Source organism: Panthera pardus, unplaced genomic scaffold (assembly GCF_024362965.1).
Source record: "Panthera pardus isolate Hobbes unplaced genomic scaffold, ASM2436296v1 HiC_scaffold_2, whole genome shotgun sequence".
Taxonomy (NCBI): domain Eukaryota; kingdom Metazoa; phylum Chordata; class Mammalia; order Carnivora; family Felidae; genus Panthera; species Panthera pardus.
The window spans coordinates 46,329,690-46,353,296 of record NW_026526765.1 but is presented as its reverse complement, the minus strand read 5'-3'; the positions used below and the strand labels follow the sequence as shown (position 1 = coordinate 46,353,296).

Here is a 23,607-nt window from a genome sequence, read left to right as displayed (position 1 = left end):
CCTGCTTCTCTGAGGGTTCACTAGGTTTTCCTTTGTTTCTATGGCAGTGTGTGTGTGTGTGTGTGTGTGTGTGTGTGTGTGTATGCGTGCGTGCATGCACACCAAGGGTCGTCACCCTGCCAGCTCTGAAGCAAGTCAGATTGGAAGGTAAGGATTGCAGACTTCCCTGGGGCACCTTCATGGGCCCGAGGATCACCAAGCCAGGCAGCCCAGGCACTGAGGGTGAACAAAGAGGAAACGGATGCCCGTGGCCAGAGGTTAGCAGAGTTGTAAGCAGCTGCAGGAAGGGAGCTCTGGATACTGAATCCTGGACCCACTTCAGCAATAGCCCAGAAGCCGTAGGGTGGGAGACACCAACAGAACTGAAAGGGGGCCCCACTCCTATCCCCTAGGTTAGCTTGGAAAATAAATCCCTAACAACCTCAGGTCTACTGCAAAATACCAGATGCAGGATTTGTACAACTGTAAGAGTACGGGCTGACCATTATCTACTTTGCTCCCCTTCTCCCCATTGTCATGGAAAATCTGAGGCCTAGGGAGGGGAAGGGACTTTCTCAAGAACACACAGCATGTAACGGATACAGGAGCACTCTCTCTCAGAAGGCCTGTGGGCTGTGAGTGGAGGAAATAAAAGCCTAAAGTGTAATCTGAAGCTGTATTCTTCACCCATTTGTCCATTCTTCAAATACTCATTGAGCCTTTACTCAGTGCCAGGAGCCCCCAATCCCCAATTCCAACTAAGTACAGAGAAAGAGAATCCAAAATTGTTGGCAAATTGCCAAATTCTCCGCCTCTGCTCCCGAACAAGTATGCCACCAACCACTGACAGAGCTCCCACTGTGTGTCCAGCTAAGTGCTTTAGATACCTTGGATTCTACCCTTGCTCGCGGGCTTGGGAGCTGAGGAGCTAGAACGGATGAGACATGTTAATTCCCCCCATCCTCCCACCTGTCCCAGTGGGGAAGGACCTTTCCTCCCAGGAATCAGTGATTTCGAGAAGGCAACTGAGGGCCAGCTGCCCTGGAGTTTTCACTCTGCAGGCCCGAGGTGCCAACTATGTGCCCAGCAGCTCGAGAAAGTCATTCCTGTCTATAAACATCAGTTGAGGGCACATCTGATGCTCTCACCCTGCCCAGTTTAAAACCCTCCAATGGTCCCTACTGCTTTAAAAATAAAGCTCAGAGACGCCTTAACATGGCCTACAAGACCCTGCAGAGTCTGGCTTCTGCCCACCCTTTCCTTCTTGTCTCTTTTTTCTCACTCCCTCTGCTCCCACCTCACTGACCTTCATACCTGTCATGTTCCCTCCACAGGGTCTTAGCACATGCGGCCCCTGCACCTGGAATCTTCTTCCCTCTCTTCCTCTGTCCCTAGTAAAAGAATTTAATCTTTTTAAAGAAACCATTAAAATTTTAGAAGAAAATTAACAATATCCATCTTTTGGTTCCAGGGCTCAGAAGGCCAGTGAACAGATTTCCACCCCCTTAATCTGCCTTTTCCAAGCCGTGGTGCACAGCGCCCTCTGGTGGGCTCTGAGTGACAGCATCAGCAGGCAGCTTGGGCTGGCGGTCACCGGTAGTCCTACACTAAGTTTCAACCAGGGAACCAGAGGTGGGGCTGGAAGGATCATCCAAAAACTGGCCATTTTACAGCAGAAAACTGAGGTCTAGATAGGGGGCAGGATCTGCAGAGCCAGGCCAGCCAATGCTGTTTCTAGAATGTGGTATTACACAAATGATACAAATCTAATATTCAAAAGCATCGTAATATTTTGGTAGGTAGACACCTGTGGCTGATGGGTGAGCATCAGAAATAAAGCCATTTCACCTTGTCCTGCCCCCCTGAAATCTTCCATTCCTGGCTGTAGTCTGTCAGACCCTTTGTGGGCTACCCCACCTAACCCTGTGAGCTCACCTCCTGTGCCTTCAACATGGAAACTCCCTCCTGCTCAGGGTTCTTGCAGTCGTGACTCCCTTTGCCTGGAACTCTCTCCCACAAACTGCCTCTTGGCTCAGACTCCCTCATGTCTTTCGGCTCTCGCAGAGACACGCTCTGACTGGCCTACCTAATGTTGCCTCCCAATCCAGTCTCTGAGACATCTCGGTTTATATTCTTCATAGCCCTGCTCACATCTAGAGTCATCTTGGTTGGTCGGTTGAGGTCCACCTTCCTCTCTAGAAGGACAGCTGTTGGGGACTTGTTCGGTACCTGGCAGAGGGCCTGGGTACCGAGCAGACACTCCCTGAATACGTGGGGAATGACGGACTGAAAAATGGTGCGTGACAAGAATAAGCCAGAGAACACGTTAGAGAAAGTCTGGAGGTTTACTCAACAACAATCACAATTGTACACAGTAAGTCAGTTCATCACAAAGGCTCACTTTTCCGGGCAGAAGAGAGGTTGGTGGTCTTGAGCTCTCTGTTTAGAATCCCAGTCTGCCATCTCAATATTCCCTGCCTGTAGTCCCTTTGGGATCCCAGGCTTCACGCCCAAAACAGAGCAGGAGCTCAACCCTGTTGTCTGGAGAGGCTGAATCAAAGCCATCTGGGGAGCAGATGCTAAGAGGACCTTGTCACTTGGGATGTAGGTCCAACACCCACCCCAGAGGCGGCAGTGGGCCTTGGCCTTGGCTCAAGATCAAGTTTGAACTGAAATATTACTTCGATTTTCACAAAGAGCATCGGTGGAAAGTAGAAAAGAATTCCAGAATTGGACTGCACTCCTTGCCCCTCTCCCACGCTTAAAAATCTTCAGAAAACATTAAAAACGCATTGCCTCCCAGGAATTATAAAAGATCGCCCAATCTGTACACACTAGAGACCACTGAAGCAAGGAATCCCCAGTCATAGTAATTCTCAGTTACTACCGTAAAGTGCTTTGCCACGCTTTTGAGATTCCAGAGACTAGAAAAATGAAGATACACGGAAAGAAACATGGATCCGTTTTCAAGGGTATCATCTCTTTCTTAAGGAGAGAGAGAAATTCGACAGGTAGGTTTGGAAAGTGAATATAGGGTGCACTTTGGGAATCTATATGCCGCATCTTCAACAGGAACTGCTCTTTCTCCCCTAGGCCTAATGTCACCACCCCCCCCCCCCCCCCTGCCGTGGAAGTGCCCCCCTCTGCCTCTGAACTAATTCTTCCACAAGGGGAGAAAGGGGTGGTTCCTGGACTATTTTAAAAGTTGAAAGCTCCAGGGGGAGGCACACGGTAGAATGGCTTTTCACACGTGTGCCTGAACATTTAGCCACCTCCAAAGGCCTTGTATTTACAGCAAAGAGGCTCTCTGTATTCCAAAATGTTTCCGGAGTTCCCCCTCTGGAAAGGCTGCTGGTGAGCCACACGGTCATGATGCTTTCTGGCCGCACCCTGTTTTGTGACCTCATGCTCAGAATAAAGGGAGGCAAAGGGGCCCACGTTCTCACCCATGACCCAGATGAGAGCGTCTCCACAGGTCCTGGCTGCTGTACTGAGCATCGGCTGGCAGTGTGGGCAGGAACCTGGATCTCTGAGACAGGTGGTTTTCAAAAAGGAGGCCAAAGCAACCAGTGGTATTTGTAATCAGTCAGTTGGTCAGCTGAGCCGTGAACCTCTTCCTTCCCCTCTTACACACTTTGCCGAGTCCCAGCACCTCCTGGTGAGGGCTCAGCAAGTGCTGCTCAGAGGACCTGCCCATCCCCAGTCGAGGGTGCAAAAGCAGATAATGGGACGGAGGAAAGCTGAAGCCCGCTTGCTGCTGCACCTGCTTTCCACAGGAGTCCCGGTCTTGCCGAGGACACTGTCACCCACTTGGAATGGGACATCTGGAAACCTAGCGAGTGCATTGCACTCCGTGTGGGGGCTGGGGTGGGGGACTCCAGGCATGGTCTACAAACAGGGCCCTCTCCCAGGGGTTGCTGAGGCCCTTCTAGGCCACAGACAAAATGAGTTGTCCAGCTGCCCTTTTAACTTGGAGGGTTACTTGCCATGAACTGGAACAACTCCAGCCTCTGGCCCTTGAGGGGCATCTCCGCCTCCCAGATCCTGCCCTAGGCCCAACATCTCCTGCTTGAAATCAGAAGTTAAGAAACACACACTCATCCAACAGAAACTGCACACACTACCACAAAAGTTTCCCCTCCCCCGCCCCCAACCCTGCCCCTTTATGTTTGTCTAGCAAGGCACTAGGAAATTGTTCAAGTTTAGGGATTTGCTGTACATTTGCATTTTTTTCTTTTTAAAAGGCACAGTTTTTATTTTAATGATGCTGCTTTGCTCTCTGATGATGAACCCTCAGTTCTCCAAACTGCAACTCTTGTTCTCCTAGATCCCAGAAGGGGCCTCATCTTTGGACTCCTTCCTATGGAGGGCCACTTCTAAAGATATGGCACTCGTTTGGAAAAGACACGGAGGGATCAACAAGAAGGGATCAAGCAAGCTGTTGCACGCACAGGGGCCACCTCTCCTGGGGACAGGTGGCCAGGGCAGGGTGTGTGTGGGGGCAGAAGTGGAGGAAGTGATGCTTTGCCAGCTATATGCTTAATTGGGGTGGTGGTGGTTAGGAGTGTTTTATCTGCCTCCCCGCCCCTGATAACTGATGGCCTTGAGATCAGCCAGCATCTCACAGGCAGATTCATGGCTCTGTTCCCAGATTAATGTCTCATTTAATTGGTAAATGACACAATCGAGAGACCCAGCTCTAATTGGAACACTGATTTCAAGTATTTCCTGGACTAGCTGGTGGGAGCCATAGGTTGTAGAATGCGATTTCCATTTCTGAATCAGTGGGTGGCAGGTTGGTCACAGAAATGCTTCCTATTAGCTTGGGAGCCCTCTGGGAGTCCGACACATAATTAACAAAGGAAAAGGTAAACACGAGGGACTGGCATGGAGCTGGGTGTCTGCCTGTTCGTGGGACCCTCCTCCACTGCAGCTGTGAAGGCGGTGGAGGGTGCAGGGCTTCGGGTCTGCACTGTGGACCGTGTCGTACCGAGGCCTCCGGTACGAGCTGACGGACATGGGTCACCCACCCCCTCCCCCGCTGACACCACCAACCTCGGATTTCAAAGATTGTCTCTAGGTTGGGGGCTGGATGCCTTAACTATATTACACTTGGCTGGCTCTTTTAAATCGCAGCATTCTAGAAATCCCAACTGGATGCTAGAATACCAGAATCCTATGTGGCGTTCTAGTTTGTGATCCAATGATACAGTTCTATAAAAATTCTAGAGTTCTATGTGAGAACTGGAGCCGCAATGAGGTCAGAGGCTGGGCATTTCGCCCCCGGTCCACCTTGGAGGCCTCCAGACTTTGTGAGGTGAGCACTTCACACATCTGCTCCTTTCTTGAGGCAGGTAATCGCCCAAGAGAGAAAGAGGAAAATGGAAGCACTGATAAGGGAAATTCAGCCAGAATATCTGGTTTGGAGGTCTTCTACTAGGCCTTTTCCATGGGCCCAAGTCATCTGAAACCCAGCCCTGAAGAGCTGGTGGCTGAGCTGTCTTGTGCCCAGAGAGCAAGGAGAGACATCCCATGTGTCCATGGCGGCAAAGGAACGTCTAGGGGTCCCGCTTCCGACCCCAGGCCTGGCAGCTGGCCAGTGTTCAGTACCGGATGCTCTGAGGGCCCAGGTATGGCCTTCGAATGCATCGCCTGGGGCTGTGACAGAACAGAAGCCGGGCAGTAACTGTAGTTACTCAGTTACTCCATGACAGGCAGAAACTAAATGGCTGAAACCAGTGGCCCCAAGAAAGACTCCCTCCCTCCCCTTCTGCAGCGGACGGACGGCAGAGGTGCTACAAGTGCCCAGACGGACAACAGGGGCTTCTCTTTCTAAAGGGCCGTCACATACGAGCCATCTCAAGGCTAGTTAACCTTGTAGGACCCATTTTCGGGTGGCCTAGGGCTGCCTTGGCATTTCTCCCACATAATGCCCAAAGGAACGTGGTGACAAAGTTGGTAAGGCCCTCCTAGATTTCCATGATGCCGTCAGGGATTAAAGCAGGCACTGCTCTTTGTGGGGCCTCATGTGGGGTCTGTTGTCCACCCCGCGGCTACCACTGGGCCTCAAGGAACAGGTGGGCCTCCTGCTCCAGCCGTCAGAGCCCTCTCTGCCCTAGACCTGTTGGCCAGCGCCTTTCACGTCATGCTGCCCACGGAAGCCCTGCCTCCCTCGGGAGGGGAAGGCTGCCGGAAGCGCCAGGAGAGGACCCCACCAGGCCCGCTGAGACACCAGGGCTCAGTTCCTGTTGAATTTTTCCAAGACTGTCGAGTTGGTGTGTTCAAACAGCCACTGCTGGGTCAGAGAAGAGGGGTTACAGGTGTTCATGAAGATCCTGTGGTCACTTTCACTGCAGTCCATGCAACTGCCGCTGACGGGGTGGTACAGGGTCTTGTCCTACGAAACAGGGAGGTAATCAGCGAGGCGACGCTGGGGATCTGAACCAACGGCAGCAGCAACGGTAGCAACGGGGCAGTGAGGCAGCGGCCGGCCGCGTTCCCTGACCTGCGAGGCCTCCCTGCTGAGGGCACAGCGAGACCCTGCCCGGCCTCCCCCGCAGGCGGCCTTGCCCTGTGCCTGAGCTCTGCCCGGGGGGATGCGGGTGGAAGTGACCTGTGTGCCACTTCCGGGCCTGGGCCCTAATCATGCTCGTCTCTGGCCCACTGGCATCGGTTCTCATGATGGTGGTGGTGCTGGTGTTTTATGGACTCAGCTGCCAGCATGTAAGAGCATAGCGATTTCACATAAAAACCTGGCTTTCTGGCATCTCTCAAATGGCAGAGAAGTGGGGCATGGTGGGTGTGTGGCACGAATGCACGGGCAAGCATGCTCTGTGGGGGGAAGTGAGGTGCTGCATGCCCGTCTGCTTCTCTTTGTTTAAAACCAAGCAGGTTGCCCTGTTCCGCCCACACAGCCCGCCTTACTTTGCGGTATTTCCACAGCTGGTTGCCCTTCATGCTGTGGCAGTCATAGAGGGTGACCGGGCTGGTGTTGGAGATGGCGTCAAAGCAGAACTTCTTTGTGTGTTGGGGGTCTCCAGGTCGGATGTCCTCTCTCCAGGTGAAGGTGAACACCTGTACACAGGGACATCATTATAGGGATGGCAAAACCGGGGACTTTCTTTCTTTTTTTTTTTTTCTTTTTGAGAGAGCGAGAGTGCATGTGCAGGGGAGGGGCAGAGGGAGGAGGGGGAGAGAGAATCCCAAGCAGGCTCCATGCCATCAGCACAGACCCCGACGCGGGGCTCGATCCCACAACCATGAGATCTTGAGCTGAAATCAAGAGTTGGATGCTCAACCAACTGAGCCACCCAGGCACCCCTCTCTTTTCTGTAATGATAGAAAATGTTAAACATTGAGATCCAGGGAACAGTATCGACCACACCTCTTCCAATCACCCAGCTTCGACAATTACCAACTCATGGTGAATCTTGTTACAGCTTTACCCCCCCATCACAACCCCCCACCTCAACGTTATTCTGAAGCAAATTACAGACATCATATCATCTCAGGTGAAAATACTTCACTGAAGTGCCATTATAACAATAAAAAGTTATTGCAAAGTCCTCAAGGTCATCAAGTAAGAAGAGTTCAAGTGTTCTTAAATTGCTTTGTAAGTTTCTTTTCACAGTCTCTTTCAATCAGGATCCAAACCAGGTTCACTGTTGTATTGCGTTGATAAGCATTTTTTCCAGCAGCTTTACTGGAGAATAACTGGCATACAATTAACCACACACATTTAAAGTACATAATTTGATATGTTTTGACTCAATTTAATTTTAATTTGACTTGTTTTAATTTCTGATTCTTCATTATTCATGTATAGAAATACAATTGGTTTTCGTATCTCATAACTTTGATAAGTTCATTTATTAATTCTGGTAGTTTCTCTGTAGAGTCAATAGAATTTTCCACAAAGGTGATCCTACAGTCTACAAATAAAGATGATCATATAGTCTACAAATTATTTTCCTTCTTCACCCATCTGCATGACTTTTATTTCTTTTTCTTGCCACAGGTTAGTACAGTGTCAAATAGAAACAGTAAGGTCAGAGTCCCTGTATTATCCCTGATATTAGGGGTAAAAAATTCAGATTTTTACCATTAAGTTTGATGTTAGCTGCGGGTTTTCTATAGATGACCTTGATCAAGTTGAGGAAGTTCCCTTATTCCTGGGTTGCGACAGTTTTAATCAGAAATGAATGTTGGATTTTGTCAAATGCTTTTTCTGGGTATAAGGTGATTATGTGGTTTTTCTTTTTCAGTTAGCATGGTGAATCTATTGATTACTTTTCTAATGTTCAACCAATCATGCATCCCTCAGATAAATTACACTTAGTCACGATGTATTATCCTTTTTACACACTGTTGGATGGGATTTTCTAAAATTCTGTTTAGAATTTTTGCACCTATGTTCACAAGGGATACTGGTCTGTAATTTTCGTATATGGGTCAGTCTGGTTTTGCTACAACGGTAATGCTGGCCTCACAAAATAAGTTGGCGAGTATTCCCTCCTTTTCTGGAAAAGTTTTTGTAGAGTTGTAACATTGCTTAAGTGTTTGGTAGGAATCACCAATGAATCTATCTGGGCCTGGAGTTTTCTTTGAGGGAAGGTTTACAACGGCAATGTCCGTCTCTTTAATAGAACCCTCTGTTGTCTGCTCTCTTGAAAAGAGCGTTTCACACATTTTCTGTTTTTCAGTTGTTTCTGGCAGGAGGGTAAATCCAGTCCCTGTTACCCTACTCCATGTTGGCCAGGAGTGGACCCCATGGTGGCAAAGGAGTGGTTGTGCCAGCTACTGCTTCCTGATTATCTCCCGGGTCTTCTGCATTTTAGACTCACATTTCTCCCTTTTCAGGCTCACGAGAGCTCTCTGCTCAGGGTGTCTGAGAGCCCTAGGGAATATCGATCCCACAGGGGCAAATGGGCTGCCATGCTTCCCATTTCAGAGGGTGGAGGCTGGCACAGCCAGGCAGCCAGACATCATTTTGTTCCTTGTCTGAATGAATCTTCAGGCATTAGTGTGGACTCTGCCATATAGTGAGGCTATCCCAGGTCGAGCTCTCCGGGCACGTTCTCCCAGGCCCTGTGCTCTTCCTGGTCTCTTTTGGGGTTCTCCTTCGTGGGGTGGGTGTGGGGAGCAGCCACACGCTGCCCTGAAGAATTCAGGAGAATCGGTGAAGGAGGGCCACTTCTAATAACTGTTACCAAGGGAGGAGAGGGAGCAAGGACTTCAGAGGGAGGGGCAGACACTGTCAGTCCGGGCACTGGGCCCATCTGAGAGGTGGTGCTGTTCCTTCGCAGTGAGAGTGCCACACACCCCTTCTGAGCTCTGTTTTTGCAGAGGCCCCGCAATATGGGCTTCTATCAGTGTGCACTTCCAAAATGTCAGAAAACCCACAGGAAGGAGACTATAAAAATGTTCCCTCGAACCAAGAGTCAATGGATGCAGGATGCGGTGTGATTTTAGGGTTAACCGTTGGTGCTGGGGGGATCACGGCAAGTTAAATGCAGTTTCTTGAGGGTGGTGGCTTTTTCTGCACTGCTGGCCTATAGCCTTCATTCTTCTGATAACACCGCCTGGGCACGATCCCCTGGGGAACCCACTCTCCTCATTTGTCTCCCCATCCTTCAGGTGAGGCTAACCACACCACAGGCTCCAGGAGTGGGCATGTGACGTGGGCTTGATCAACATGAGGACTGTATCACATCCCCTATTGTAACTGGCTCAGGAAAGCCAATATGTGAGCACCCCACGGCTTCTCCAGAACTCTGGAAAGGGACATGCCTTTTCACTGGCGGGTTGGAAGCCTTTGCTGCTGGTGGTCATATCTGCCACCATGTGGGAAGAGCCGGATGAAGGATGAGGCCAACAGAGAGGAAGAAGAGTTGAGACCCTGGAGAGCTCCTGATGACATCATTTAAGCTCTTCAACGGCATACATGAGCCAATATGTTCTTCTTTTTGTTGAAGGCCATTTGGGCTGAGTGTCTGTCATTTGCCAACAGACCCGATTGATGATTTTATTGCAATGTGAAAGATTCCTCTTTCTAAGGTGTTCAGAAAGCTCTTATAACTCATCCCCTGGGCTAGCTTTTGTGACTCGTCACTGACCCTTGGCGTCTCTCTCCCTGCCCTGACCATGTGAGCATTCCAGGTCACAGATGGCCCAGGAAAACTGGCCGCCAGTCCCTGAGAAGTGGCCCTTACCTGCATGTTGTTCCAGGCAGCCTCCCCACGGCCCCGGACACAGCTCTCCAGCCTCAGCGGGGAGCCCAGGGCCCCATGCTTCGTGTCAGCACACAGCCCTGTGCCCACGTTGCGAATCTGAAAGAGACAGAAGGAAAGAGTGGACTAATGAGGCACCTTGAGATAGTCCCCTGGGACCCCCGCCGGGATGGAAGGAGGGAACCCAGCAGAGACATCGGATGGAGGAAGCTCTGCATTATCTTAATGAAGCTTGCCCTGGGTTGGTGGACGTGCCTTGCGCTTCTCAGTACAGGAATACTCAGTCCTCAGAGAGGAGCTCCTCCAAAGCCAGCTTTGTCCTAGAGCATGCAAAGTCACAGGGTGGCAGTGGGGACCTGGAAGTTGAGGGGGGTTGGTATTCAGAGGACTCTCTGGCTCCATTCCTGGAGAATCTGATCCAACAGTTCCAGGAATGGAATTTACTCCCATTCCAGGAGACGCAGGGACCATATCTTGAAAGCCACCCTAGAAAAGGATGGGGCATCTTTGCTGTGGGGTCTTGGCCTTAAAGAGCAGGTGAATGGCAAGAGGTTCTCGATCCAAAAAAAAAGAGTTTCAGTAAGACAGGGTGTGGTGTGGTGGGAGGAGCACTGGGCTGGAGCAGAAGGCCTCACTGCTCACGGTTGGTCAGCACTCACTACCTGAAGGCCACCGTGCCGTGTAGGTGCATCGTGTAGTTCCTGCCTCCCTCACAGAATCACTCCTATCTTGACTGAGGGGTTGGGTTGGAGGTGTGGTGGCCGTGAAAACATGCTCCTCAGTTGCCCTGCTGCAGGGAGTCTGACTGCCCGGCCGCTGTGTCCGGAATCCACTGTGACTGAGTGTAGGCTGTGCTTCCCATGGGCTGCTTCCAGCCAGCGATGGAGCGGGACAGGGGGACTGTGGAGGCCCATTCCAGGGAGATGCCGACTTCTCTGGTAGGAGACTTGGCTTGAAGACTGCTCAGTCACTTGGCTCAAGAGCATCCTTGCAGTGTGGGACTCCTCCTACGGCAGCCCTTCTTCCTCCCCTTTCCCATTCCCAGCAGGCAGACCAGCCCCACAGCAGATCTCCCAGCCTCTCCTGGCTCCCTTCTGGTTCCTTCTCTCAGGGGTTCCCCAACAAGTCTCTTGGTGTCTGCTTCTCGGAAGACTGGCTCTAATACAGGGGCAAAAGCCAATAAACTGGCAAAGAAATGAAGAGCTTCATGAGGGAAGTCAACACGACACCTCCTCTACAGTATCTATGCTGGTGTTAGATGGGACGGGCCAGACAGCTTAGTCAGGAAAAGCCCCTCTAACTTGCTGTATGAATTAGAACAAGCCATACCTGGTGTTTCTGTTGGCTCAAACCCCTCACTCCTTCCTTTGGTAACAGCACCCTGATTTTCTATGGGACTACCGCCCTCTCCCCACTCTGTGGCCTGCCAGAGTATCTGTCCACCCCTGCTTTCCCCCTTCCTCCCGTGGCCACAGTGATTGGTGCAGACCTAAGAATCAGACTTGATTCCTGGAGCTGTGCTGGCTTTACTGGGAAGGAGGCATATACTTTCTGTTGCTGGGCTAGCTTCAAGCTTCTGGAAACCATCTTGCTACCCTCAGCATGAGGCTAACAGAAATGGCAGCAGAGGTAAACAGGAGAAAAAGCAACTGACATCATTTGAGCCCCTGGATCCACGTGTCTGAAGCCACAGCTACCCAACGTTTCTATGAGATTCACTACATTTCTCTTTTCACTTCAAACTGGACTTCTGTCACCTGCAAGGAAGGAGATCTAACCCTTATGCTCATTGTCCCCCAGCCCCGGTATGTCCATCTATAAATGAGTGGTCCTCTCAGCTCAGACACCAGGAGCCAGAGTCTGGTGACAGAGTGCTTCTTCTGCTAGAAGACGGTCTGCCTCCCCCAGCAGGACGGGCTTGAGGAGTGTGACACAGGCAGCGGCCCCAGGACCCTCACTCAGAAAGGGCTGTCACTGGTTTAAAGCTCTGCTGTCGTGGTCTTAAAAGTTTTAATAATAGTGTTGCTGTAAACATTGGGGTACATGTGTCCCTTCCAATCGGCATTTTTTATCCTTTGGATAAATATATAGTAGTGCTACTGCTGGGTCGTACGTAAGGTAGTTCTATTTTAATTTTTTTGAGGAACCTCCATACTGTTTTCCAGACTGGCTGAACCAGTTTGCATTCCCATTAACAGTGCAAAAGACTTCCCTTTTCTCCACATCCTCGCTAATACCTGTTGTTTCCTGCGTTGTTAATCTGAGCCACCGGGACAGGTGTGAGGTGGTATCTCATTGTGGTTTTGATTTGTATTTCCCTGATGATGAGTGACGTTGAGCATCTTTTCACGTGCCAGCCAAATTATGGAAAGAGCTCAAGTGTTCGACTGATGAATGGATAAAGAAGATGTGGTTTGTTTACATATATATATATATATATATATATATATATATATATATTACATGGAATACTACTTGGCAATGAAAAAGAACGAAATTTTGCCATTTGCAACAACGTGGATGGAACTGGAGGGTATTATGCTAAGTGAGATGAGTCAGTCAGAGAAAGACGGATCTCATAGGGTTTCACTCATGTGGAATTTGAGAAACTCATCAGATGAACATAGGAGGAGGGAAGGAAAAATAAAATAAAAACACAGAGAGAGGCAAATCATAAGAGACTCTTAAATACAGAGAACAAACTGAGGGTTGCTGGAGGGGAGGTGGATAGTGGGATGGGCTAAATGGGTGACGGGCCTTAAGGAGGGCACTTGTTGGGATGAGCACTGGGTGTTCTATGTAAGTGGTGAATCACTAAATTCTACTCCTGAAATTATTATCACACTATATGTTAACTTGGATTTAAGTTAAAAAAAATTTTTTTTAATAATTTTATCTTTGAATTTGTCAGTGGAATCTGATAGGACAAGGGAGCATGCATGTGAGCAGAGGTGATAACACGGTACACGGGCATTCGCTGTACCTTTCTTCTGTGATGCCCCAGAAGCACAGAATCCTTGGGGTCCTGCGTGCATGGGAGTTCAGCAAGACTCAAGTTACAGGTAAGACTAAGTGGGGTGCTGGCATGTCTGAAGGCCATGCTTTCTGACCAGAACTTGACTGCACAAAGAAGGCCGAGGTATTCAGAGACACAGGAAGAGCCAGGGAGCTCTAATAGCCTCTTACTTGCATTACTTCCCTGGACCTGCAGACCACTTTCCTTACCAGCGGAAGATAACAACACAGAAGGAAGGGAAGAAGAGGGCAACCCCCAGTTTTTCCTTCTGCTCTTCCTCACGCATCAGCAAGCCACAGGTAGAGTGGGTTTAGAAAGTATGCATTATCGGGGTACCTAGGTGGCTCAGCTGGTTAAGCAACTGACTCCTGGTTTTGGCTCAGGTCATGATCTCATGGTTCGTGAGTTCAAGCCCCACAATGAGCTCCACACTGGAAGCACAGAGCCTGCTTGGGATTCTCTCTCTCTCTCTCTCTCTCTCTCACAATACATTTAAAAAATTTAATAAAATAAAGTATGCATTAGCAACAAGTGAAATAAAATCAGCTGAGTTAGCTTTGTGCTGTGTTTGCACTGTTCTGGTAAGAAATACATATGCACGTACAAGGGTTGAAATACAGATTGTGAAATTTCACCCATCTGGCACATGAGCTAAATGCTCTTCTATTTGCATTTAAAACTCACACTGCATAATATGAAGCTGAATGGTAAAATTTATGCTAATATTAAAGTTTTAATTTTTCTCTACTTAGAACATTAAGTAGCATATAAAAACCACCACAAGGCTAGAGAGACTCAAGAAAGAAACATGTTTTATATTTCATGCCTTAATTGGCACTCTTTGCCTGTCTTGTGAATAGCGGTTCCGCGTTTGCATTTTGCACCGGGCCCTTCAGACTCACCTCTCCCCAAGCTGCCGCCGGGGGCTCCACCGGCGGGTAAAATTTGGGCAGGTCCCACGCGATCTTGGTCATAAACCACTTGAAACTCTTGCAGTTAAGGGAGCTGCGGAGCTTCTTCTGGGCGGCGACGTCCCCAGCAGACAGGTGGCGGTACTCTGGCCGGCGTTGGTAAATGTGCTCGGCGTACTCGTCCATCCACACCTCGGCTACTCGCTTCAGGTTCTGGAGGGCGACAGGGAGGTGGAAGGGTCAGGCCCTCCGAGGGGCTGAGGCCAGGGGCGGGGAGGGGGGGCTGGGGGCAAGGATCCTGGAAGTTGAGGTTCATCTTTCTTATTTTGTGTTGCATCAAAGACCCTAGCCCACCATGTTTTTAAAGCCTTCTATATTTATTTATGCATGTTTTAAGGACTCTACAGCTTCTGGCTAAGAGATGGCTGTTGTTTTACCTGTGCATCTTCCACCCCCTTTTTCTAGCTGTAGCCTCCCTCCTCTGCTTCTGTCCTCTCTCTCAAGTGGCTTCAGGAAAGGTACATGAACCAGCCCCGCTAATGGGAACCAGCCCTGACTCTAGGGATTGGTCAGCGAGCACGTGACTCACGCCAAGCCAATCAGAATCAATGACATTAGCATGGCGATTTCACTGGAAATATTGGGGAGAATTGCTCTTTCCACTTGCATTCATTGCTGGGTAAGCTAGAGGCCAGAGCTGCTGGGTCATATGGAAAACCTGACCAAGGCTGAATGAATGAAGCAGAACTGAGGGCTGGACGAGGAACACGTTCCTTTTAGTACCTGAATCCAGCCATACCTGAAGTGAGCACTATCTTGGGACTTTCTATTAACATAAGTCAGTGAATTCTCTTTCTGCTTATGCCAGTTTGAGTGGGGTTTCTGTCATTTTCTATTAAGAGTGCTGACCAAGTACCCTGGTTGAAAACAATAATTTGCAACCAAAAGTTGTAATTCCACCAGCAGCTGGAATTTTAAAAAATCCTTTGAGGTGCAAAGCTTGCTGCTTCTTTGAATATGAAGCACAGGGATGATCGATATAAAAATGACAACCACATTACTGGCAAGTAGAGGCAGCAGTCAGGAAAACAACCTGTTTGTGAGCAGACTTGGAGATAGAGGGAAAGTGAATTCTTCTGTGTAACTGGGATGAAAATTCCTTATTTCATCTGCAGTTGTAGACACCACCTGCTGAGAACTTCAGACAGCTGGTTCCAGAAGAGCACAGCTTCAGTGTTCAGGGGGAAATTCTCTGCTCCAAAATATCTTTCTCCAACCCCTGACTGTTGCCAGAAATCTGCCCTTCACCCCCAACATTTAACTCTACAGGCTTTATGCTATCATAAAGGATTTTCTCCCTATTGCAATCCAAATTTTCTTCTGAAGGGGAAAAGGGAGTTAGTATTTTAAACTGTTACCAGTCATTCACACTGAGGTGTGAATGACTGCTCTAGAAGCAGAAGATAAGGCAGGGGTGGACAACTATTTTGTGTAAAGGGTCAGATCGCAAATATTTTGGGCTTTGCAGACCATATGGTCTTAACTCTGAGGTGGTGGAAAAGGAGCCCTAGATAGACATTATGTAAATGAATGGGTGTGGTTGTGTTCCAATAAAACTTTATGGACTGAAATTTGATTTTCATGTATCACAAAATACTCTTCTTTCATTTTTTCACCCTAACTACTTAAAAATGTAAAAACCATTCTTAGCGCACAGGCCACATGAAAACAGTTTGCTGACTCCTGAGCAAGGAGGAAAGAAGCCATCAGGAGGGGGCCCCATGCCAAAGACAAAAGTTTTCACCCACTCTTCAATTTTGCTGACTCTGAGTTTGGGACTAGGAAGCTATGGAATTTCCTTGCTGATATCAGCCTCATTCTTTCCGAGTGCTGAAGAGACTGACAGTAGGTTGGAAAACAATTAAGGAACAAACACTTAAGGAACAATACCAGGCCCCCGCAAGGCAAAGGCTGGGCTTAATTTAAATCTGTGCCCCGAGGAAGCTGAAAACCGAAAAAGGCTTGCACTCCCAAAGTCTCTCCTTTTCCCAGGCGGGCCACCTAGGTCCTTCAGCACACTAATTTGCTCATGCCACAGGGATGGTGAGGAATTGTGGCTTCACTCCTCTCTGGCTGTTTGTCCTGGAATCTGTACAACTTGAGTAAGACTTTGGTTTCCCTCTTTATGTAGCTCTTTTAGGGCTTTTAAACCGACCTCTCCTTGAATCTGTCAAAATGATCTTCTAGGAGATAATGCTCTAGAAGGATTTGGCTGTTAAAACACTAAGCAAACTTGTGATTTGCTTTATGATTTAATGTATGATCTGCAACTCAAGGAGGGTGGCAGTTAGATACTTGGACACAAATTCAGGGGAGCCTGATTCAGGCATCTTTGTGGTCCTGCATATGTATGTGGGGTGCCCCTCGTATCATTCATTAGCTGGTTTAAAGTCGACAGGAGACTGAAACAGTACAGACAGGTGAAAAAGAAGTTAAAATGTTTCAACCCAGAATTCAGAGAAGAGGCTGAAAGAAACTTGGCAGTCTTGTTAGGAGATGCTGATACCAAGATGAACAGCTGTCACTGTTTAAGCAACAATTGCTCTGTGTGCCAGGCACGGGTCAGACCTAAGTGGCTTTGAATTCTGGCTCTAGTTAGTTAATGTCTCTACATTTCACTTATCTCATCGCTCCAGTGGGGATTAAAAACAAGTGAAAATTAAGTGAGACATGTATGGAAGATTCTTCGCCTGAAGTCTAGCCCACAGGAAACTTTTATGTGTTACTACAGTTAGCTGTTATTCACTGAATTCATCTGTGGTTCGGTAAAGAGGAGGTGGGTGGTGCCTTTTTACGAGGCAGATCTTATAAATGAGTGGATAAGAAAAGGATGCTTCAGGAATAGTCCTGCTCAGGGGTCAGAGGTGTCCCCATGGTCCCTGGGAGTCGCACTCTTGGGCTTCCTGACTGACGTTGTTCTGTTTTCCTGCCTGGCACCCTCCTCTGGGATTGCCAATGGGATCTCAAAAGAAATGGGATTCCTACCTCTCCAGCTGAATCTAAAACCGCCCTCCCAACCTACCCGGGTCGGATGGGCTGTGTCCTAAGCGCCGATGGCAGATGTGGCTGTCCTTAGAATCTTACACCACTAGAGGGCACTGCTGGCTCTCTTTTTCTTCAACACCAGCGGCAAAGCAGCCCCTGGAGCTCAGCTCCCACCTGGGGAGACCCACTGCCTCCTTGAGCCGGCTGGTCTTCCTTGTATCTCGCAGGATGAAGGCTCTTCCTGACCCAGAGCCTGCAGTTCTGCATGTCATCAGGTGATGAGGGAGGGGGAGGCGGTGGCCAGGGTAGAGGGAAGCTGTATGGACTGATGCCAAACAGGCTTGCAAAGGGGTCTCTCTGTCCGAAGGGGTCTCCACAAGGCAAAGCTGTGCCAGTTACCAAGTTACCTTCCCAGCTTTCCCCAGACCTCCCTGTGGCCCTCTTTCCTTTCTGGGCACCCCCACCCACCCCATTTTTCCTTTGTAGTAACCTTGTTTGTTTTTTTTTTTTTCAAGACACTTAATATTTGAAATTTGAGGCTCAGTGGAATATCATTAATACAAAAAACAACCCCCAAAACAAATCTCTGGCTAACATTTCTATTTGTAGCCAGTGGCCATTTAATTCAAGCAGCGATTAATACAAACCATTTTAAGCTAATGAAATAGTTTGACACACAGAATTTTTGGCAATGTTAGTGGGGAGGGGGTGGGGAGAAGAGCAAGATACTTACATTTATTAACCACCCTCATGCCTGGAACTTTTACGTACTTTGTCTCAGGCTTTCTCAGTGTCTCACACCGCTCCACCTGCACGAACATTTATCTAACAGGCTTCTTTAAATCACTTCTGGTCTGACTTTGCACCTATGTTAGCTTTATCCTAATAATACCTGTGAAATCACAAGTCTGCTACACTAATACATCTTAACTTCTAAAGCACATTAATTTAAACGCATGTAAATAAAAATGTTCCTATGTCTGCCACCTAAAATCATCTTGTCTGTCACACCTGGAGTAACTATGCTATCTCCCTGACTCTCCTGGTAATGCTAAGAGTCACCAACAAATTAGCTTCTTTTTAAGTAAAAGAGGAAACACAGGCTCAGAGGAGTTAAGCAACCCTCTCAAGGTCACAGCTCCTAAGTGTTTAAGCAGGGGTTTAAGTAAGTTCTCTTAAACTGGATTTCACCTGGAGAGTTGGGGGAGGGGGGGTGCACATCCTCCCCCCCCTCCCCCCCCCCCCCCCCCCCCCAGGCACTTGGCTTGGAGTTCCCAGGTGTCTCAGGATGCCTCTGCTCTGCTGATGAGCCTAGCCCCTCACCCCGTCCCCATCCAGGGAGCCATCACCTTACCCGGGCCAGGCTGACTCCAGCGGGGACTTTGTAGGGTACATATTTCCTGTAGATATGGCCCACCCTGGAGCAGGGAATGTCCTCCATGCGGCCCCCACACATCCACACCTGCAGGGTGGGAAGGGAGAAAGATGATATTTCTGCCTCTCATTCACCACCCCCTCAAAGGTCACTGCCCCCTCCTCCAATACATTCACTGGAAGCATCAGCTTGGGACTATTAAAGCCCCCATTCACAGAGTGAGGAAAACACAGTAATAACCACAGCAGTTTTCAATAGTTGACAGCATTGAGCGCCTCCTCGTTGCCAAGCAGTCTGCTGCAAGCCCCCTGTGCACAACTGCATTTAAGCCTTGTCAGAAGACCAAAGAAGTGGGTAGTAATGGAGCTCCATTTTACAGATGAAGAAACGGAGGCTCAGAGAAGCTAAGAAGCTTACCTAAGGTCACAGGGTTAGTGAGCGGTGGAACTAGAATTTAAACCTGGCTTTAGCAGACTCCAGAGTCTGGGCTCCGAACAAGTGCAGGTGTGGGGAGAGCTGTGTTGAGAATTCTAGGCAGCAAAGGGCGGCTCAGCGGGAAGGACTATGGTGATCGCCTTGGTAACGTCTACCACAGGTATGAGAGGGGAAGAGATAGCACCTAGGCTCTGTATATTTACCGACTGTGGTACCAGGTTCTGGAGTTTCCTCTGAGATCTACAAGCCTCTTGCTGGGTCACCCTGAGCAGAGGCAGCAGGCTCCCTGCCCTGACTTCTCTGCAGTCCGGTTTACTAAGCCACACAGCTGGCTATCACCGTAGAGAGGAATTCCAAGTTTCTCCTTGTGTTTCCCTCCATTCCTGGCATCACAAAGAGCTCCTGAGTTTGACTGCATGTGGTCTGATGGCAATGTGGGAAATCTCCAGAAGTAAATCCACGCTGACGCATATCCACTAAGGGGCCTGGCCTAGACACCGTCCTCAGCAGTCCTGGCGCCAAATGCTGGCTCAGCCACTTACCAGGTTTGTGACTTTGATCAAGGTACTTAACCTCTCTGAGACTCAGTTTCCTCATCTGTAGAGGATTAAATGAGGCAGGCCGTGGGGGTGAGATATTGCATGTAAAGTGCTTACTTAGCACAAGACTTAGCACGCAGTCCTAACAGTTACACACTCTAATGATTCATTCAGACATCTGGCTAATATTCACGGGGTCTCTGCTACATGCCAGACATTGGGCTGGGCACACACGTGGCAAGTTTGCTAAGGCCCTTGTTCTCATGGAGGGGGAGTATGGTGTGCAACCTCTAGGATGGCCCCCAGTGATCCTCGCTCTCTGGAGACACCTCCCTCCCGAATGAGTCACACGAGGACTGAGCCGTGTAACCAAAGGAAAACTGCAGAAGTGGTGGTCGTAGAAGACACTGTGGCTTCCACCTTCCTCCGTGGGGTCACTTGCTTTGGGGCACCTGGCTGCCATGTTATGAGGACACTCGAGCAGCTCTGTGGAGAGGTCTAGGTGGTGAGGAGCTGGGGCCAACGTGCCAGCCAAGCTGAGTGAGCCGTCTTAGAAAGGGATCTATCAGGCCCAGTCCAGCCTTCAGATAACCATGGCCCTGGCTGATACCTTGACCACAACCTCACGATAGACTCGAGCAGAAATGTCCTGCTAAGCCACTCCCAAACCCTTGACCTTGTGTAGGTTTGTGTAACCTTGCGATACTGTCTATTACTGTTTGAAGAGGGTATGTTCAAGGGGATTTTTCTCCTGTGGCAGTAGATAATCACTACAGAAAGCCAGTTGCAGATGGTGACGTGTGCTATAAGGAAGCCAAAGCAAGACTCATTGCCTGGATCTCTGAGAAGTGATGTTACCTACGCCAGTCAGGGATATCCTCACTTAGAAGGGAAAATTAGATACAATACTTAGATAATGAGAAGGTAAAAGTAACATAAGGATCTGAGGGGTGAGAGAACAGGTGGAGAGAAAAGCAAGTGTAAAGGCCCTGAGGTAGGGCCAGGCTTGGTTGGCTTAATCCCTGAATGGAGGAAGCCAGAGGCCTGGAGGAGGAGCAGAGATGGGCGGGGAGGTCAGAGACAATCATAAGGGTCTTGCAGGGAAAAATAAGGAGGCTTCACCAAAAGTCTTCAGGGAGGGTGACGATATAATCCAATTTCTATTTTACGAAGAGGACTCTGCCTGAGGGGTGGAGAATGGGTTGTAGGGGGCAGGTGTGGGAGAGGGAAGGCCCAGAAGCTCTTGGGAGATTGAGGCAGGTATGGCTTCGGGTTTGTGGGGGCTGTGGTGATAATGGTAGGGCCCAGCTGCACTCGGGACCTTATTGCTAATCTTATTCCCGTGTTTCCTTGTTTGTGAATGACAAGTAGGAGTGGGAACGTCTGTAACCCCAATTCTGTGCAAGAGACTATTTTCCAGCTTGAACGGCTCAACAGGATATTGGGGATCTGGCTTTATGTCTCAATCAATTCACAGGCTCTAGAAGGACTGCTTTTCCTCCTCATGAACCTGAGGGTCCTCAGTCCCCCATGACTCTGCCAGCCACTGTCTCCATCCCACCCCAGATGTGCTGTATCCCGGGCTTCCTGCAAGGGGACCTGTAGGCATGAGGCTGCAGTGAGTGCAAGTGCTGCCTGGAGAAATGCAATTATAGTCTGATCTTGGGGGAGAAAAAAAAATTGAGCAAGTCAATAGAACAGAATATTGGTCTTGAGATAATGGGCTCCTGATGGTAGATTAATGTCAAGGCCAAGCCAAGAAGTTTATTTTCAAAGCAGGAGATATTGATCAGGCGCCAGCCTCCCATAACAATAACTCTTCCTTTATACAAAATGACTGACGTGGAAGTGATGCTTTTGTCTGGCGGGTATCGCCCAGCTTGCTGCTGGGCCGCCCCTGTGTTTTGGGAGGCAGAGTGGCGCTGAACAGATGGGGGACACCTTACCCCACTCTATTTCTGACGGTCTCCTGGGCAGTTGACTAGGCTGGCGTCCAGCTCCCCTGACTCCATATTAAACTCGCATTAGCTAACAAGGTTGTGTCTCCAGCTCTGCCTGGCAGGGAACCTTCCTTTATGTAGACAACGATCAATCTCCACATCCTTCTCTTTGCTGTGACCTCTGGTTCCTTTGGCCCTGACCATGCTGGCCATCTGCCTAAAGGTTCCTGAGGGACCAGGGTGACCTTGATCTGCTGAGAGGTTTAAGGCATCCAAAACACCCGCAGATTTCCGAGACGTCCGGAGCCCAGAAGGAGTCCTAGCTTTAGACGATGGGTTTACTCCTCAGCTTCCCTGCCCTTCCCTGAGTGAGAACTGCCTTCAGAGACAGAGATATCTGTTTGTTCAGCTAAAGCTGCTTCCAATTCCTGAGTCCTCTTTGAGAACCTGAACAACTTGAAGAGGTATCTGGCAGGAGCCCAAGACTGGAGGGGACTCTCCCTCCAGGAACACGACAAAAGATGGAGGCACAGAATGGTGTCATGACTCACCCTGGGTGACCAGAGGTGGTCTTGGATCCCAGGTCCCATGGTTCCAGTCATGGCCCAAGCCACCCACCTGTGCACCTCCAGGGTGCTCTCCTACCTTCCTTCACAACTGAGGCAACAGCCACACAAGACCCATGATGACCATAGCACAGGGGTTATGAGCACACAACCCTCTCCATTCCCAATGCCAACTTGTGCAGCCGTGTGACCTGGCACAAGGCATTGACCTGGGGAGCGACAGTCTCCTCACCTGTGACCTGGGCATGGCAGGTCACTACTACCTTGCAAGGCTGCTGAGATGGCATGAGACAGCTCATGAAAAGCACTCCGCTTAATGCCTGACCAAACGTACCAAACGTAACTACGTTAGTCATTTCTGCTTGCAAAAGAACGAGAAATGCCACCACCTTGAAATTATACAGCATTTGCCCTTTTGCCCAACAGCATGTTTTTTTTATCCTATGGCCTGATTTCCTAAATGGAAATCATTCATTTTTGAGAGAGAGAGAAAGAGAGAGACAGCATGAGCGGGGAAGGAATAGAGAGAGACAGAGACACAGAATCTGAATGAAGCAGGCTCCAGGCTCTGAGCTGTCAGCACAGAGCCCGATGCGGGGCTCAAACCCACAAACCGTGAGATCATGACCTGAGCCGAAGTCGGGCACTTATCTAACTAAGCCACCTGGGTGCCCCATGAAGTTTTTCTAACTTACTTGGTGGCAGAACCTGTAACTGACTGGGAGAATGACAGGGCCAGGCAGGGCTGGGGCACAGTCATGGGGGCACCACTTGGGGCCTGGGTGCCCCAGGGTGTTCTCCTCTCCCCCAGGTATCACACCTGTGGGGAAAGAGTCCAGCTGATGGCAAAGAGAAGGGGGAGCAGCAGCCAGATCACATTTGGCTGGGACCCCATCACATTTGGATGGGGACACACACAGACCACCAAGATGATGTACCTGCAACCCCTCTCTGCTGGCTTCCCTCCCTCCCTCTCTGTCAAGCCCCTTGCCAGCCTCCAAGCCCACAGGGGACACAGCTGCCTGCCCTGGGTGCCGTGTTGCTCTGCCTTGAGGAGTTTGCAAACACCCCATCAGCTCATCTCTTGGTGCCTTTCTCCCCTGCGCAACAGCCTTCTCACTTCTCATAGAAGCACTGTGCCACCAGACAAGTACAAATCTAATTGTAAAAGCTTGCTCCCTATTCATGTTCACTGCTGCTTTGATTTATTTTATTAGCAAACTTCTTTTGTGTGATGACAGGCTTCATTACAGTGTCTATAAAAGACAATTACTTGCTCTTATCTCCTAAACTGAGGAGGGAAGAAACAAATGGTGATGTGCATCAGAAGACACTCGGGGACCCAGAGACAGTGTGGCAGAAGGGCCCATCCTGTGAGGAAAACATGAGCCAGTAGGGGCCCTGGCGAAACCTCTGTCAAGGACATGGCTGCCTGGAAACCACCAGGCATGACTGGTCATCCTTCCTGCTGACGGCCAGGAGAAGACAACATGTCTTTTGCTTTTGGGATCTCAGCTGAGGACCCCTATGGAATTCCAACCCTATTTAGTTGCACTTGGGGGACATAATATG

General features: G+C 49.4%; 1 protein-coding gene across 2 annotated transcripts in view; it reads right to left on the bottom strand.

The window, feature by feature from the left end:
* Positions 1 to 2,305: 2,305 nt before the first annotated feature.
* Positions 2,306 to 23,607, bottom strand: part of GALNT10 (polypeptide N-acetylgalactosaminyltransferase 10) — a 222,783-nt gene continuing 201,481 nt past the window's right edge. For both annotated transcript variants that reach the window (XM_053907053.1, XM_053907052.1), the window contains exons 8-12: positions 18,535 to 18,642; positions 14,127 to 14,348; positions 10,191 to 10,307; positions 6,904 to 7,053; positions 2,306 to 6,376 (exon numbers count right to left, since the gene is read on the bottom strand). In XM_053907053.1, coding sequence (XP_053763028.1) covers positions 6,218 to 6,376; positions 6,904 to 7,053; positions 10,191 to 10,307; positions 14,127 to 14,348; positions 18,535 to 18,642 — 756 coding nt within the window. In that variant the 3' untranslated portion in view covers positions 2,306 to 6,217. The remainder of the gene's footprint in view (positions 6,377 to 6,903; positions 7,054 to 10,190; positions 10,308 to 14,126; positions 14,349 to 18,534; positions 18,643 to 23,607) is intronic.